At 44.6% G+C, this 17,140-nt stretch overlaps 1 protein-coding gene across 1 annotated transcript in view; it reads left to right on the top strand.

Moving 5' to 3' along the window:
• Positions 1 to 1,739: 1,739 nt before the first annotated feature.
• LOC138667342 (olfactory receptor 6F1-like) overlaps positions 1,740 to 17,140 on the top strand; it is a 94,711-nt gene continuing 79,310 nt past the window's right edge. The window contains exon 1 of the mRNA XM_069755602.1: positions 1,740 to 2,534. Coding sequence (XP_069611703.1) covers positions 1,740 to 2,534 — 795 coding nt within the window. The remainder of the gene's footprint in view (positions 2,535 to 17,140) is intronic.

The following is a 17,140-nucleotide window of genomic DNA, read 5'->3' as shown; positions in this document are numbered from 1 at the left end:
ATCGTCATCAGGTACTTATCTACAGTATTCTGGAATGCTGTAGATAAGCCCCCGATGTATCCTAAAAGATGAGAAAAAGAGGTTATATTATGCTCACCCAAGGACGGTCCCGGTCTGGTCCGATGGGTATCGTGGTCCAGTCCGGCGCCTCCTATCTTCATCAGATGACGTCCTCTTCTGGTCTTCATGCTGTGGCTCTGGCGCAGGCGTACTTTGTCTGTTGAGGGCAGAGCAAAGTACTGCAGTGTGCAGGTTCCAGGCCTCTCTGATCTTTCCTGACGCCTGCGCACTGCAGAACTTTGCTCTGCCCTCAACAGGGCAAACAAAGTACGCCTGCGTTGGAGCTGCAGTGTGAAGACATGAAGAGGACGTCATCTGATGAAGATGGGAGGCGCTGGATCGGACCTCGACACCCATCGCATCGGACCACCCGCCCAGGTGAGAATAATATAACCTCTTTTTCTCATCTTTTAGGTTACATCAGGGGCTTATCTACAGCATTCCAGAATGCTGTAGATAGGCCCCTGATGCAGGTGGGCTTAGCTCACCGTCGATTTTGGGGCGTGACAGGTTCCCTTTAAGTGTTCAAGGACTGATATTGAGCCACCTTTTAAACACAACCAACAGAAGCGATTTTTTAAAGGGTATTGCAGATGATTATGTGTAATAACTATAGGACGTGAGACTTTAAATAAAACTAATCTATATCTTTTCTATAGAATGCATTGTTACCGTTCTGCACATCCACCTGTTATTGATTTGAGTATGGAGAAGATGTGCAGTACTAGGTCGGGACCACTATACAGTCGATGGAGCTGTGCCGCGCAGATCCATAACTGAACAGTGCCAGCCGCCGCCAATATCGGGATCAGCTGATCATCGGGGTGCCAGGTGTCCCACCTCCACCGATCAGACATTGATGACCTATCACAAGGATAGCTCATCAATGTTAAATTACAAGACTGCCCCTTTAAGGAGTTCATTTACTGTTTGCAAACTATTAACTATTTAATAGCAATGTTCATTGAGAATCTTTGTCCACCTTCCTTACATATTGGCTTCTTTCCATTCTCTCCCAGGAGATGAAATCCCTGTAGTACAGCACTTCTTAAAATTGCATGTTCACAAAACAGAAACCTTATAAAATCTCTCTGCCTTCACAAATTGCTACACAGCTGTGTTTTACAATTTCCAAGCATTTGTGGTACCACATTACTTGAAAAGATGCTGCTATTAAAGGCATTGTTTGATAATTGAATAATTTCATATTTCAATCCGGGTTTTTGCTCTTTACTTTTTATCAGGACCCTTATTTTTCATATATATTTACTATTTTAAGGGGAAAAAAAATAACTGAAAAATATTTTTACATGCAGATTTCTCATTGTGTTTTCCTCCATTGATGTAAACTGCCGTGCTGCAATGAAAATAATGCATCATTAAAATAAAGTATTTGCATCAACCCAGGCTTTTCTGCATATAGGAAACTCGGAATGCTATGCTCAGAGCAGCGGAGGCCGACGAGATGACAGATAGATGGATGTGATTCAGCAAGAGTTCATATAATAATCGTAGACCAGCTTGAGCAGATAACATTAACATTAGCAGATAGCATTAAAAGCTATTACAACATTTCATTCCTTTCTGCAGTTATGCATATATTTAATAAAAGCGATGGGTTTCTTCTAATGGAGATTCACTATTCTTCAGCGCTTAAAATTACATTTTTTTTAATTCTCATGAACGTCTACTTCATCACCGTGCTAGGAAACATTGTCATCATTGTCATCATTTCTACAAATAGACAGCTACACACACCAATGTATTTTTTCCTTATTAATTTGTCTTTCTTAGATATATTCTTTACCAGCACAATCGCACCAAAGTTACTTTCCCTCCTGGCAAATGGAAATGGAATGATCAGTTATATGGGCTGTATGATACAATGCTACAGCTTCTTCTTCTTGGGTGCAACAGAAATATTACTTCTAACAGCTATGTCATTTGACAGGTTTGTGGCTATCTGCTATCCTTTACGATATACGGCTGTGTTAAGCCCCAGACATTGTCTATGTCTAGCTCTGGGCTCATGGACATGCGCTTTTGTAGACACCATATCCCCAACCGTACTGGTACTTCGTCTAAATTTTTGTGGCTTTAACAGAATTAACCATTTTTTTTGTGATGTAGAACAACTTTTAAAGCTGGCCTGTACAGACACCAGATATCTAAATCTTTTAAATTTCATGGTTTCTGCTGTGATTGTGTTTGGATCACTTGCGCTTATTATTTTATCTTACTTAAATATAATAATTGCCCTTTTGAAGATACCTGCATCAGGTAGGCGAGGAAAATCATTTGCAACGTGTTCTTCTCACCTTCTGGTTGTGTTTATATTCTATGTTGGAACGGTGTTTATGAGCTTAAGATCTATTAAAACTTCCTATGTAGATTTTAATAAGTTGGCTGTAATATTGAACACTATTGTCACGCCACTTTTCAATCCATTCATTTATACTTTGAGAAATGACCAGGTAAAATGCGCTTTGAGGGGCTGGTGGAACTGTGGAGACAAATATATTGGAAATAGTCTTGGGAACCATCACAAAAAAGTGGCAATCTCACTCCAGTAGGAGAGTGTCATACAAAATAGAGACAGTGTTTTTTAATATAAAGATTGTGCAACACCTTATTATATCTGGAAAAAATAATGATAATAGAGCCTCAATAATTGTGACTTAAAAAGTCCAATTGTAATTTTTCCTTTTGTTTCTAAAGTTAATAATATGAGATGAAGTTTACCTGTGAGATTAAAAAGAGGATTATTCACTCTTTTGATATCAAGGATTCTTGTGGCTATATCAAGTCTGATATATCTAGTATACATAGTTGAAGTTGAAGAATTAATGTTGAATACGAATTACTTTTTAATATGATACTTTATAACAGATTATGAATTTTCATAGTAGGGATATGTTTTGTGTAGCAACCTGCATTTGTTTAATGATTTATGTCAGAAAGACCATTCAGGAGATGAGAAGATGGATCTCCAAGCACATTAGTGCTGTTAATAGTGGCAAAGACACACCATTAGTCGAGATATATTACACCAACTCGTAGAGGAAATACAAAGCTACTTAATTGAGATGCACGGATCTTTTGAGATTTGAATTTGCTAACTGTTGAATTTTCCCAAAATATTTGATTCGCAGTGAATAACTGTGCATGAGTCGCATAATTCAAAAGGCACCAATTGCCTGGAAAATATGTGTAGAATACTGTGAGTTCCCCCTACAATTTGAGCTCTGCAATGCAAATAGAGCCATTTTAATGTTCAAATGACTTTAACCAATCCAGTTGGGAGAAAACAGATGGTAACCAACAGCATATTTAACAAACAATGCAGTATCAGCCTTTAACACTACTTAAATTGTTTAAATAGTCTAAAAATTATCTATTTTAGGGGGCAGATTCAGGCATTGCAATTGTTTGTGCAAAGGTGGTGCAAAGAGAAGAACAATTTCACATGATTCGGTGTAATAATTACCGTATCCCTATTTCAGGAGTATAAAGAAGCTATAGCTTTTGCATAAGCATTCCAAAAAGTATTCTTTTAATTAGGGAGACAACACATGTGTACTGTTTTCAATGTAAAGAAGTAAAGGACTTCCAACAAGAAAGGAAAAAAAAATCATTTGTGGGAGATCTGAAACTCATTTGCTAAACACAAAATGAATTAGGCTATTAAAAAGGCATTCTATGAAGTCTTCCAAAAATTATCCCCTGGTATCAAAACAGTTGCTGTGTTTTAAATGTGAAAATGTTATGGCTTGTTATAACCAAACATTTTAACCCATTATCTACCAATGTCCTTCTTTTGGGACACCTAATCTTTAGCTTCTAGCAACTAAGATTTAATAATTTTTATAATTAGGTCCAATTTTTTCTGTTGTGTTTGTAAAATGAATGTTTTCAAAATAGGAAATCATGTCATTGTCATTTTTAATTGCATATTGGGACGCCCTTTTCTGAAAAATCCATACTTGTAAAAATTTTAATTTGGCAAGTAATGGGTTAAATAAATAACTTTATATTGAGAACTTTTGCTTTTTTTACCTCATTTTATTGAAGAATAACATATTTAACATAACATCTAGTATACGTATTTTGTAACAATTCTCGATAGTTCCAGACAAACCTAAGACATTTTGTTGCAAACTTATTACAGAATACTTTGTCCTTTCAGTAAAACAAAAAGAAAAAACATGAAAAATTATTATAACTTTTATGGATTATAAATGACTAGTGATGAGCGAGTGTACTCGTTGCTCGAGATTTCTCGAGCACGCTCGAGTGACTTAAGAGTATTTGTTAGTGTTCGGAGATTTAGTTTTCATCACCTCAGCTGAATAATTTACAGCTATTAGCCAGGCTGAGTACATGTGAGGATTCCCTAGCAACCAGGCAACCCCCACATGTACTCAGCCTGGCTAGTAGCTGTAAATCAATCAGCTGAGGTGATGAAAACTAAATCTCCGAACACTAACAAATACTCGGAGGACACCCGAGCGTGCTCGGGAAAACCAGAGCAACGAGTACACTCGCTCATCACTGCTCATTTATAATTCATAAAGGTTATAATAATTTTTCATGTTTTTTCTTTTTGTTTTACTGAAAGGACAAAGTATTCTGTAATATGTTTGTAGGCAACGAGTACACTCGCTCATCACTATAAATGAGCTGTTTACTGTATCCACGGTTTGCTAGGGAAATTTAGAGAGGAAGATTGTAAGTAGGTCTCTTGTTGGCATATAGTCTGAGGATTGACTTTTCTAATATGAACAAAATAGAATTACTTTTTTTGTAGTTCCAAAACCTCTCATATTACAAGATAGAAAACTTAGTTTCATGAGTCAAGTAACTAAATATCTAGCTACAATATATATAAAACAAAATAGAACTGTTCATTATTCCCTAGTGCAGGGGTGAGGAATCTTTTTTCTGCCAAGGGCCATTTGGATATTTATACCATCCTTCGGGGGCCATGCAAACTCCGCTCACATAGTACATCCTGACCCTGGCACTGGTTTCATTGCATGCCCTTCAGTGTTCAGTAGTGAACACTGCGTGTGTGTGCTAACAAAGCAAGAAGACATTAATGAGCTGGTTGTAATCCAAATTCACCTCCCTGCGCAAGAATGCGGTCCCTGAGAATCTGCTGGGGGTCTGATAAAAGGTCATAGAGGGACGTAAATGGCCCTGGGACCTGAGGTTCCCCACCCCTGATCTAAAGCAATAGTTTAGACAGTTTTACTAACTAATTTCAGAAAAGATTTTGATGTCCAATGGGCACTGTTATTATGGTGTCTTTTATAGACCAAGTATCAGTTACGTGGCTAATGGTAATAACGGAGGTAGTCTGGGAAAATAGAACTCGTCTTGTGTCACAGACTATAGCTCATTTACTGAACAATATAATAAAACTTGGGTGTTCAACAGTATTATATCAGTATGCTACAATATGCCTCTAAATACAATATGGTATATTACAAAAGGATAGAGAGGAGAGAGCAACAAGAAAAGATGCAGGGCAAAATAAAAAGGGGGAATAAAAAACGGAAAAGAGGAAAAGAAAAAGTTAGGTGGGGGAGAAAGGGGATGGGGATAAATATGTTAGACAATCAAAGATTATTATCTTTCGTTAGTATTATGTAAGTCAAAAATATCTCATATGGATGTCCACAGTATTCTTATTGTACTTCCAAACTGAAAGTCAGCAAAAGAGTTTGTGCAAAGATATAGGTGCAGTTTCTTCTTCTATGTCTTCAGCGATTCTTGTTGCACTTCAGAAAATTTAGCCAGTTATAAGCCTCTGATGGAGTTGAGAAGAACAATGTCTTTTCATCATGTATTACTCGCAGGCGGACAGTAAAGGCCATAGAGTGGGAGATCTGTAGCTCCTTTAGTATTTTTTTAACATTCATAAATGTTGCCCTAGATTTCTGCAGCGATGCTGAGAAGTCCGGGAAAAGTGCTATAGATGAGTTATTATAAGTGATTGGGCCTTTACTGTTTGCTGTCTCTGCTACATAGTAGTCTTGCCAGGAGGGGTCTGGGTTGAGCACCCGGTGGAGGTGGTCAGGTTGGAACTCGATGTGCTCTTTCTATTATAAATGTGGAAGACAGGTTGATATCTGTAAATGTAGATTTGAGCCAGCTCTCAAGGAATGTACAGAGGTCTTTGCCCTCTTCCTGCTCTGGAAATCCCAGGATCCTCAAGTTGTTACAGCGGAGGCAATTCTCTAGGTCCTCTGCTCTTTGGGACCACATACTAGCTGCCTTTTCAAGAGATAGCAGTATACGTGCCACTGAAGCTGAACTGTCCTCCAGAGAAGATATTCTAGTCTCAGTTTCTTTAACCCTTTCCCTGAAATTTCGCAGGTCCAATCACAAAAGTCCCACATCTATCTTCACCTCATATATTTTTCCTGTAAGAAATATCTTAGTGTGTTGTGCAGATACCTGCTTTAAGGTTCTTCTGGGTGTATTTCACTCTCTGCATCTTTCTGTGCCATCTCCTCCCCCTGTTGTTGTGCTGAAATCTCGGCACCATCTTGCGATGAGTTTCTGGCGAATTCACTGAGCTTTTCCATCGCTAAAGTTTGGCATCTTCTATTCACCTCTCCTCTCCTGACACACACCACAGTACAAGGTTCCCAAAAATGTGGTGTGTCACCCGATTGCAACAGGATAAAGGTAAGTAATCTGAGTTAGAGATGAAGCTCTCTCTAAGTGCCTCTGTTCATGTCAGCTGCTGACCACACCCTGACAGCTGTTGCTTAACGGTATAAAAACATTAAAGTAAATTTTTTCCAGCCTCAGCAGTACTCTCTAGCACTATAAAAAACATAGTTGGTAGCCAGGAAATATATGACTCACATGGGTATGTAGTGATCGCGGCAGAAGTAACATTTTAGAGAGTTTTACAGAGCTGGTAAGAAGATGCTTGGTAGTTTAGGGCCAGCAATGGCAGCCTTGGCAGCAGCAGTTCAGTCTAGCACTACGTATAATACACAATGGGAAGCCAGGAGGTGTCATGATCTACTTTTAGATTTGTGGCAGATCTGGTTTCCCTCAGATTAAAACTTTTTTCCTTTCAGGTCATCGGGGGTTAATGCAGTTTGCCCCTCGGTGGCCGCTGGTGTAATTACATTGCTGCCTAGTCTGCTGATGTGTTGGTGACCACTCCCACCATCCTTCAAAAGGTCACCTGATGCATCAGCTCACTGTTGGTTATACAGGTCCTTTTGGAGACCAACCTAGCTGGAGACAGGAGCTTGCAAAGTGCCATGGTTCTTCAGCTGAATACTGATATCTGGTGCCTTATTTTTCTGTGCTGTGCATTGCAGCAGAGAAAGCTAAGTGTGGTGTTTATTGTTGCTTTGTCCCTTTGTTGTCTGTAACTTTCCCCTGTGTTGTATTAGTGCAGCGGTGGGACCAGTGCTCTCACCTGCCAGTTCCCTACTTAGGAATAGGAGCAGGGCAAGTGAGGGATTAGATATCCTGCTCGGCAATGGGGTGAAAGAACCCAAATAGGGACAATAGTAAGAGCAGGGCACATCCTCAGGTGAGTGCAGGAGGTGTCCAATTCCCCGTTCCCTATTGTCAGAGGCCACCGCTGTTATTATGTCCTCGGTGTACCCTTGTGTTTCACCATTTTGTGACCGTCCACTCGTCGGGCCGAGTCATGCTAGGACAGTCACTTTGTGACAGGAGGCGTGTAACTGGCATGCCTGTGCAGTGCCTGCAGCAGGAGCAGCATGGTAGTGAGATAAGATGAGGAAGGACATGAGATGATTAGCAGTTTAGAGCCACCAACAGCATTAAAAGAGTATAGATGGCATTATGGAGAGGAAGTACATGCCTAGAAAAGTGTTCTTCATTAGCACTAGCAGCAGCAGAATAGTTGACGAAAGTCAACAGACAGTCAATTGGGCAGACAAATGGTATGGCTGATTTAATCATTGGTATCAGCCATTGGTGCATGAAAGTCTGTACTTGTCCACACCGGATTCATGTTGACACATGTTTATAACAGATAGCCTGGTCTACTTTAGTGTGTCAAATCCACCAGCCTTGCTGAACAAACTCTGTGATATTACAATGGAGCTTGGACATGACAGTACACCCATAGTAAACTAGTTCTTGCAACTGGTCCAACTACTTGACCTAGAAATCCATGGGATCAGAGCTTAGGTTATCTGCTTGAAAAAGTACATAGGTTAGATAGGACTGAAACTGGGTGTTGAGGTGGTGCAACTCTGCTTGCTAATGTGCAACAGTTTTTGCACCAGAAGATAAACCACCTGGTCCACCATGATATATATATTGTAATCGATGCTGAAGATGGAGAAGGTCAAATGCTGATGGTGTCGCTGTCAGAGGCTACATCGTCCTGCTGGATTGAGATAAGGGAAGGGACTTATACTCCATTACACCTACACTTTATCCCCACTAATGCACTTACAAGTGTATGCAAAGGAGGCCAAAGGTGACTTGTGTTTGGTCCTATTACTTCTTAAACAGTTTCTGCTGCCAGCACTATCATTGGATTAAAAGCTGCTGCTTGCTTCAGCCACATTCTTGTCAGTGATGTTATTTTTTTTCTATTGTTCTGCCACGCCACATCCATTACCTCACCAATGTTTTGGTTTAGCACAAAAGTATAATGTTTGATTTGTTTATAACCTTTCTTAACAAATTAAACCAATTTTGGTTTAAAATTCTATTACCTTTTACAAAAAAAGCTAAACCCTACATAAAAAGGTTGATACCCAGCTACAAGCATGGAAAGTAATTTGCAGCACTGGCGATTGTTAAATGTGACTAGTTAAACAGTTGCAAAATCCTACTTTTAAATTAAAGGTTAAAAAAGCCACCTGCCTTAACAGAATATAATGGGACCATACAATCTAGAAAATCTAGGTAGAACTAAGCTCCAATAGCAAGCGCGTGCAACTGGCACCTGAGTTCAGGTGGCGTGTGTGCATGAAAAAAATTAAGCTATTGGAACGGGCTCAAAAAAATATTTTGAGCAATGTGCACACTGTGGTAGGTAAACACTTGTATTTAAGTTTGAAAATTATAGAGGCATGTCTCAAAACACAAGTATTACACATTCATTTATAAATTAACACAAACCTTGAAAAATTGGCAATTAGTGGTTTTAACTGCAATTGCTTGCTCCCACTGTGTGAAAAAAATCATCTATAAGGGCAGGTGACTTGTGCATATTTTTGTTCAAGTGCTATCCGATAAAACATGGGATCGCATTTCGACCAATGTTAGTCTATGGGGCTGTGCAAATGTTCGAGGCTGTATAAGGAAAAATTTGATGCATGCCCGAGTTTGATCCAATAATCAGAGTGTGCTCGGCCATGTAGGTTAACAAGTGCATGTGAAACATCGGACTGCATTCAGATGACATCTGAGTGCAGTCCGATTTTCGCGCACTCGCCTGAATGGAGTAAATGGAGAATTTTTTTTGTCCATCTTCTCATTAGAGAGATCACACTATTCTCACACTCTGATCAGAGTTTGCTCAGTGTCATTTGAATAATCAATTGAATTCTCTCAGATGGGAGAACATAAGTCCATGTGCACCTGCCCTTAAGGTGCTGTTGCTGCTGTATTTCAAAGATGTATAATTCACAGACACATGCTGAGTGGTGATGATGAGACTCTGCTACATCAGTTCACTGTATATCACTTGAATATTGGATTTCTATTTTTAGACTGAGACTATCACTCCCATTTTCAATCTGGTACATCAGCACTAAAGTAGTACACCAAAATCACATTAGGCCTTTGTCTATCCCTATGCTGTGTGCTCTGATTGCTCCTATCCCTAAATAATACAGTTATAAAATGATATTCCTGGGTGAGTCCCTATTTTTTATACTGCCTGTCATAGCTCCCATGATTGGCTGTGCTAGACCATGTGATCGGATTGCTGCTGGGTATTATGGGGAAGATCGTGCTGCTGTGCCTCTGTCACGGGGATACCACAACAAAGAGGGCTCAGAAGATCACGGTGTCTGGCTACACATGCACCTGTATTGGATGGGTCTGCTTTGTCCTCCATTTTGCTGTACAGATTTCCTTTGTTCTGGTGTTGCAAGGGTTAAGTGGTGTATATTTCCCTTGCTCTGAGGTTGCAAGGGTTAAACAGTTCTGTTCTTCTCCTAGAGCCCTCCATTCAGAGTTATCTCAGCTGTTCTGAGTGTGCCACTCCCCTTTGATATAAATGCTAACTTCTTAGCTTGAGTAGTTGGCAGTGATAGCTTGCTATAACCACCTGGTTTGGAACTGGAAGTGTGAGCTTTGTGAAGAGAGATTGTCTAGGGTTGTTCTTAGGGAAAGACAGGGATAGGAACATGATTTCCGCATGGGTGAACAAACCCGTCTAAGCACACTAGGGAGCTTAGGTTGCACAAAGCTAGTGTCATGGGTGCCCCACTTTAATCTTATCCTAGTGACAGAGCTTCACTTCCCTTCAGTCTCATCATGCGCTATCTTGCTTCTGGCAGAAGTTTGTTAGCTTCTAAACATGTGCCATCTCACTTAGCGTGCAGCATGTGCGACATGATGCAGAGAATATCTTTTGTCGATCCTCACAAGCCGAATAGCAGATTGCTTGAATTTGCATGGAACGTGAATACCAGGAAATTTGAGCCTCTGCAAAATAATTTGCTCATCTTTATCTTAATATATACTTACTTTGTAATATCTTCACATCCTGTTCCTTCCAGATGTGTCCGGATCCCAGAATTCCAAGCGGCGGAAGTTCACCGACCACCATATTGGGACACCCAAGTGATGGGTGTCCCAATATGGAAACTGCTGGTGGCACCAGCCTCTTGCGCGGTACCACCATCGGAACACCGTCGCACCACACACACACACTGTATATGTCGTACGCACCACCACACACAAGCACACATTGTATATGCTGTGCGCACCACACACACTGTTAAGGACTGACGGAACGCACCAAGTATAGCTGATATGAAACTAGGTGCGTTCGCAGTCCGAGGTCCACCGTGCAGGTATAAACCCTGCTGCTAGTAAGACGGACTATATGGCGGTACTATAAGTATACACGCACGGGTTAACTTGACCCTGCGTGAAGGAAGCGATCCTGTTGCGTCACAGGACCGCGGTACCGCACATAGAGCGCGAGCAAGAAGTCAGCGAACACAACCCCAACTCAGGATTGAAGTCCGATTAGACCACTTGCTGGCACAACACCGCAACTGGGTGTGTAATGAAACTATTAAATAGCGTATAGAGGCACGAGAGTGCATGCGGTGCCACACTGACGGACGCCACTAACCACCCAGGCTTGGGTAAGGAAAGCGCAGAGGAAGCGCACGGCGCCATACTGGCAGACACAGCAACTGGACGCTGTGATGTGTGTTACGTGCAGATGGCTAGTCAGGCGCTAGATAGCTACCATCATCCGCGAGCAGTCAACAACACTAGGGAGGGATACTTAGGAGCTTACATCCATCGACATACATCCATCTACACACACACATTATATCAAGACAATACTAGTGCATGGCCGTGCGGTCATGCGCAGTTTATATAGTTGCAGCACAGGAAGTAGCTACAGAAGTTTTGCCCTTTCAGGACCTGCCAAGAGGACCAATGGGATGTGCTGCAGTGCCTGAGCATGTGACCCTCGATCTTGCCCTGGGCATGCTCAGTGTGTGCAAATAAGGACTTAGTCCCAGAGAAGCCCGCTCGCCGCAGATCAGTGCAGGGTACAACAGGAGAGCCAGAAAAGGCAGCAGTAACCCCCTGCACAGAATCAGTCCCAGCAAGATGCTGGGAGCGACGCCTCCGCTGAGCAGAGCCCACTGCGGCTGAAGCAGAATGGGAGACCGCAGCAGACACGGATCGAGATTCCCCCTGTGCAGCAGAGGAAACTCGACTCCTAACATTACCCCCCCCTCCTAGGGCCCCCCCTCCTTGAGCCTCACTACGCTCAAAAGCCGCAATAAGCAGCGGAGCCCGAATGTGCTCCACAGGCTCCCAGGTTCTATCCTCTGGGCCGTGACCCTTCCAGTCCACCAGATAAAATTTCTTGCCACGTACCACCTTGCACCCCACAATAGCATTCACCTCAAACTCATCCGTGGATGAACCCGATGTCCCAGCAGATAACTCAGAAAACCGGGACAAATGAACGGGCTTTAAGAGGGAAACGTGAAAAGTATCGGTGATACCAAGGCGTGGAGGAATAGCCAAACGGTAGACCACAGAGTTGACCTGTTCCAGAACCTTAAAAGGGCCAATGTAGCGAGGAGCAAACTTAGTGGACTCAACTCTCAGCCTGACGTTACGGGCGGAGAGCCACACTAAGTCTCCAGGAGCAAAGACAGGAGCGGGGCGCCGGTGTGTATCAGCCGAAACCCTCATTCTCTCCTTGGAGGCCCGGATGGCATCCTGTGTGCGGTCCCAGATGTCACGTGCCTCCACTGCCCAGTCTGCCACCCTAGAATCGGTGGATGACACGGGCATGGGCACAGGGACACGCGGATGCTGGCCATAATTAAGGAGAAAGGGAGTTTGACCAGTGGAATTGGCTACAGCGTTGTTCAAGGCAAATTCCGCCCAAGGTAGCAAAGATGCCCAGTCATCCTGCCTAGCAGAGACGAAATGTCGCAAATATGTCACCAGAGTCTGGTTGGTTCTCTCCACCAACCCATTCATCTCGGGATGGTATGCAGAGGAGAGGTTTAACTGAATGCTGAGTAAACGGCAGAGCTCTCTCCAAAACCAAGACGCGAACTGGGGACCCCGATCGCTGACAATCTTATCAGGCATACCATGCAATCGGAAAACGTGCTTAATGAACAACACCGCCAAGGCCCGTGCTGAGGGTAACCGAGGAAGCGGCACCAAATGCACCATCTTAGAGAAATGGTCGGTGACAACCCAAATAATGGAGCAGCCACGCGACTTGGGTAAGCCCACCACAAAGTCCATCCCGACCATCTCCCAGGGCCTGTCTGCCACCGGTAGAGGGTAAAGCAACCCAGCAGGCCGTTGCCGAGGAGACCGATTCTGGGCGCAAGAAACACACGCCTGAATATAGTCCCTGACATCTCGGGCCATATGTGGCCACCAGTATGTTCTCGCCAAAAGCTCAGATGTCCTCTTGGTCCCAAAATGCCCACCCACTCTGGAGGAGTGAGCCCAAGAGAGAACCTCCGGTCGCAAGTTAGCTGGTACGAAAGTCTTGCCCGGGGGCACAGACCCTAGCGAAACCGGAGCTACAGTTCTCAGGCTCTCAGAAGGGACAATAAGCCGAGGCTCCTCCTCCTCCGATGACACTATGGAGCGGGAGAGAGCGTCAGCACAAACGTTCTTCTCCCCGGAGAGGAAATGGAGAGTAAAATGGAACCGGGAGAAGAACAGGGACCATCTAGCCTGGCGAGAATTCAGCCGCTGGGCCGTTTGTAGATATACCAAGTTCTTGTAGTCAGTGAAGACTTGGAAGGGAAAGCGAGCTCCCTCCAAGAGATGTCTCCACTCTGAAAAAGCCAACTTCATGGCTAGCAACTCCCTGTCCCCAATGGAATAATTCCTCTCCGCTGGTGTGAAGGTCTTGGAGAAGAAAAAGCAAGGATGCTTCCGACCTTGAGCATCCTTTTGGAAAAGGACTGCTCCAGCACCAACGGATGAGGCATCCACCTCCAAGATAAATAGTTTATCAACATCGGGGCGATGTAGGATGGGAGCGCTAGCGAAGTGTGACTTGATCGAGAGAAAGGCTTTGGAGACCTCCTCTGACCACAACTTGGGATTTGCTCCCTTCTTGGTGAGGGCAACCAAGGGAGCTACCAAAGTTGAGAAGTGTGGAATGAACTGGCGATAGTAATTAATGAACCCCATAAAGTGCTGCACCGCTTTAAGAGAATGGGGTTCCTGCCAGTCCATTACAGCCTGTAGCTTGGCAGGATCCATAGCCAAACCCTGGGCAGAGATGATATAACCAAGGAAAGGCAAGGACTCCTGCTCAAACACACACTTCTCCAACTTGGCGTAGAGGGAGTTTGCCCGTAAGAGGTCGAAGACTTTGCAAACATCTCTCCGATGGGAGTCAATATCTGGAGAGAAGATGAGAATATCATCCAGATAGACTACGACCGAGGTGGTGAGCATATCCCGGAAGATGTCGTTCACAAAGTCTTGGAAAATGGCTGGGGCATTACAGAGCCCGAAGGGCATCACCAGATATTCATAGTGCCCATCACTGGTGTTAAAAGCCGTCTTCCATTCATCCCCCTCACGGATGCGAATCAGGTTGTAAGCACCCCGCAGATCTAACTTAGTAAATATCCTCGCTCCCCGTAGCCTATCAAACAGCTCAGATATCAGGGGTAATGGGTACTTGTTCTTAACGGTGATGGCGTTAAGACCCCTGTAGTCTATGCATGGACGTAAATCTCCAGTCTTCTTCTGTACAAAGAAGAACCCAGCCCCTGCTGGTGACACTGACTTCCTAATGAATCCTCTTGCCAGATTCTCTTGGATGTACTGAGACATTGCCTCTCTCTCCGGGAGAGATAACGGATAGACTCGACCCCGGGGAGGCTCAGCACCAGGCAAGAGGTCAATAGGACAGTCATAGGGGCGGTGAGGCGGAAGGGTCTCCGCAGCTCTTTTGGAGAACACGTCTGCATAGGGCCAATAGTGCTTGGGGAGAGAGGAAAGATCTGCGGGTACCTGTGTAGTAGCAACCTGAACGCACTCCCTCTGACATCTACCCTCGCAGGATTTACTCCATCCCAAAATTCTCCCAGAGGACCACTCAATATGAGGAGAATGGTAGCGAAGCCATGGTATCCCCAACAGGACCTCATCAATACCCTCAGGAATGACTAATAGGGAGATTATCTCCTGATGTGATGGAGACACAGAAAGCGTGATAGGAATGGTTTGGTGGGTAATCTGTGAGGGTAGTGTTGACCCATTTACCACTCGAACGGTTACAGGCTTGGCGAGCATCACCAAGGGTATTGCGTGACCCTGGGCAAAAGAGGAAGACATAAAATTACCCTCTGCCCCAGAATCCACGCATAGCTCGACCATAAGAGTGGATGGGCCTATGGTAATTGTCCCCTTGAAGGACAACTTTGAGGCAAACGTCGCCGTGTCTAGTGTACCTCCTCCAACTGCCACTAGACGCTGACGTTTCCCCGACCGCTGAGGACCCTTGGAGGCAAGATGTCCTGACTGCTGGCAAACATGACGGACCCTATGTGCATGGGCGGACTGAGATTTGGATCCCGCTCGTGTCACCTCTAAGGCCTCATGTGACTCAGATGCCTGGATGGGAGATTCCAAAGGTTTGGCGAAGGTGGGAGCCAGCCGAAACCTCTGCCTACACTGGGCTCGCTCTAACCTCCGCTCGTTAAAACGGAGGTCAATACGAGTAGAGACAGTTATTAACTCCTCCAGTGTGGCAGAAATCTCCCTAGTGGCCAGAGCGTCCTTAACGTGATCAGCCAAGCCCCTCCAAAATATGGGGATAAGGGCTTTATCCGACCACTCCAGCTCAGAAGCTAAAGTACGGAAGCGGACGGAAAAATGGCTGACCAAGGACTCACCCTGAGTTAATGCCAGTAGTTGGAGCGCTGTGTCATGGGTGACTTGAGGTCCTAAAAAGACCTTTTTCAGAGTGCTCAGAAACAACGGAGCACTCTGCACCACATGATCACCACGCTCCCACAGCGGCGTAGCCCACTCCAACGCCCTGTCCGACAAGAGAGAGACAATAAATCCCACCTTAGCCCGCTTTGTAGGAAAACGTGCAGCCAGGAGCTCAAGGTGGATAGAGCACTGACTCACGAATCCCCTACAAGTTTTGCAATCTCCAGAAAATTTTTCTGGCAACGGGAGGCGAGATAATGTCGGAACAGGGGTGGCAGTGGACAAGGTTGCTGCAGCCACGCTAGCAGCCTGTACAGCAACTGCGGTAACATCCACAGCTGAGGTTGAGCTCTCGAGAGCCACCAACCTACCCTCCAGCTGCTGGATATACCGCAAAGATTGCTGAATGTCCGCCATTTACTAGCCAGACCTTGGCGCTAGTATTATGTTAAGGACTGACGGAACGCACCAAGTATAGCTGATATGAAACTAGGTGCGTTCGCAGTCCGAGGTCCACCGTGCAGGTATAAACCTTGCTGCTAGTAAGACGGACTATATGGCGGTATTATAAGTATACACGCACGGGTTAACTTCACCCTGCGTGAAGGAAGCGATCCTGTTGCGTCAAAGGACCGCGGTACCGCACATAGAGCGCGAGCAAGAAGTCAGCGAACACAACCCCAACTCAGGATTGAAGTCCGATTAGACCACTTGCTGGCACAACACCGCAGCTGGGTGTGTAATGAAACTATTAAATAGTGTATAGAGGCACGAGAGTGCATGCGGTGCCGCACTGACGGATGCCACTAACCACCCAGGCTTGGGTAAGGAAAGCGCAGAGGAAGCACACGGCGCCGTACTGGCAGACACAGCAACTGGACGCTGTGATGTGTGTTACGTGCAGATGGCTAGTAGGGCGCTAGATAGCTACCATCATCCGCGAGCAGTCAACAACACTAGGGAGGGATACTTAGGAGCTTTCATCCATCGACATACATCCATCTACACACACACATTATATCAAGACAATACTAGCGCATGGCCGTGCGGTCATGCGCAGTTTATAAAGTTGCAGCTCAGGAAGTAGCTACAGAAGTTTTGCCCTTTCAGGACCTGCCAAGAGGACCAATGGGATGTGCTGCAGTGCCTGAGCATGTGACCCTCGATCTCCAACGGGAGATCTTGCCCTGGGCATGCTCAGTGTGTGCAAATAAGGACTTAGTCCCAGAGAAGCCCGCTCGCCGCAGATCAGTGCAGGGTACAACAGGAGAGCCAGAAAAGGCAGCAGTAACCCTTTGCACAGAATCAGTCCCAGCAAGACGCTGGGAGCGACGCCTCCGCTGAGCAGAGCCCACTGCGGCCGAAGCAGAATGGGAGACCGCAGCAGACACGGATCGAGATTCCCCCTGTGCAG

Source organism: Ranitomeya imitator, chromosome 1 (genome assembly GCF_032444005.1).
Source record: "Ranitomeya imitator isolate aRanImi1 chromosome 1, aRanImi1.pri, whole genome shotgun sequence".
Classification (NCBI taxonomy): Eukaryota; Metazoa; Chordata; class Amphibia; order Anura; family Dendrobatidae; genus Ranitomeya; species Ranitomeya imitator.
Note: the sequence above shows the minus strand (reverse complement) of the source record. Positions and strands in the feature narration are given on the sequence as shown.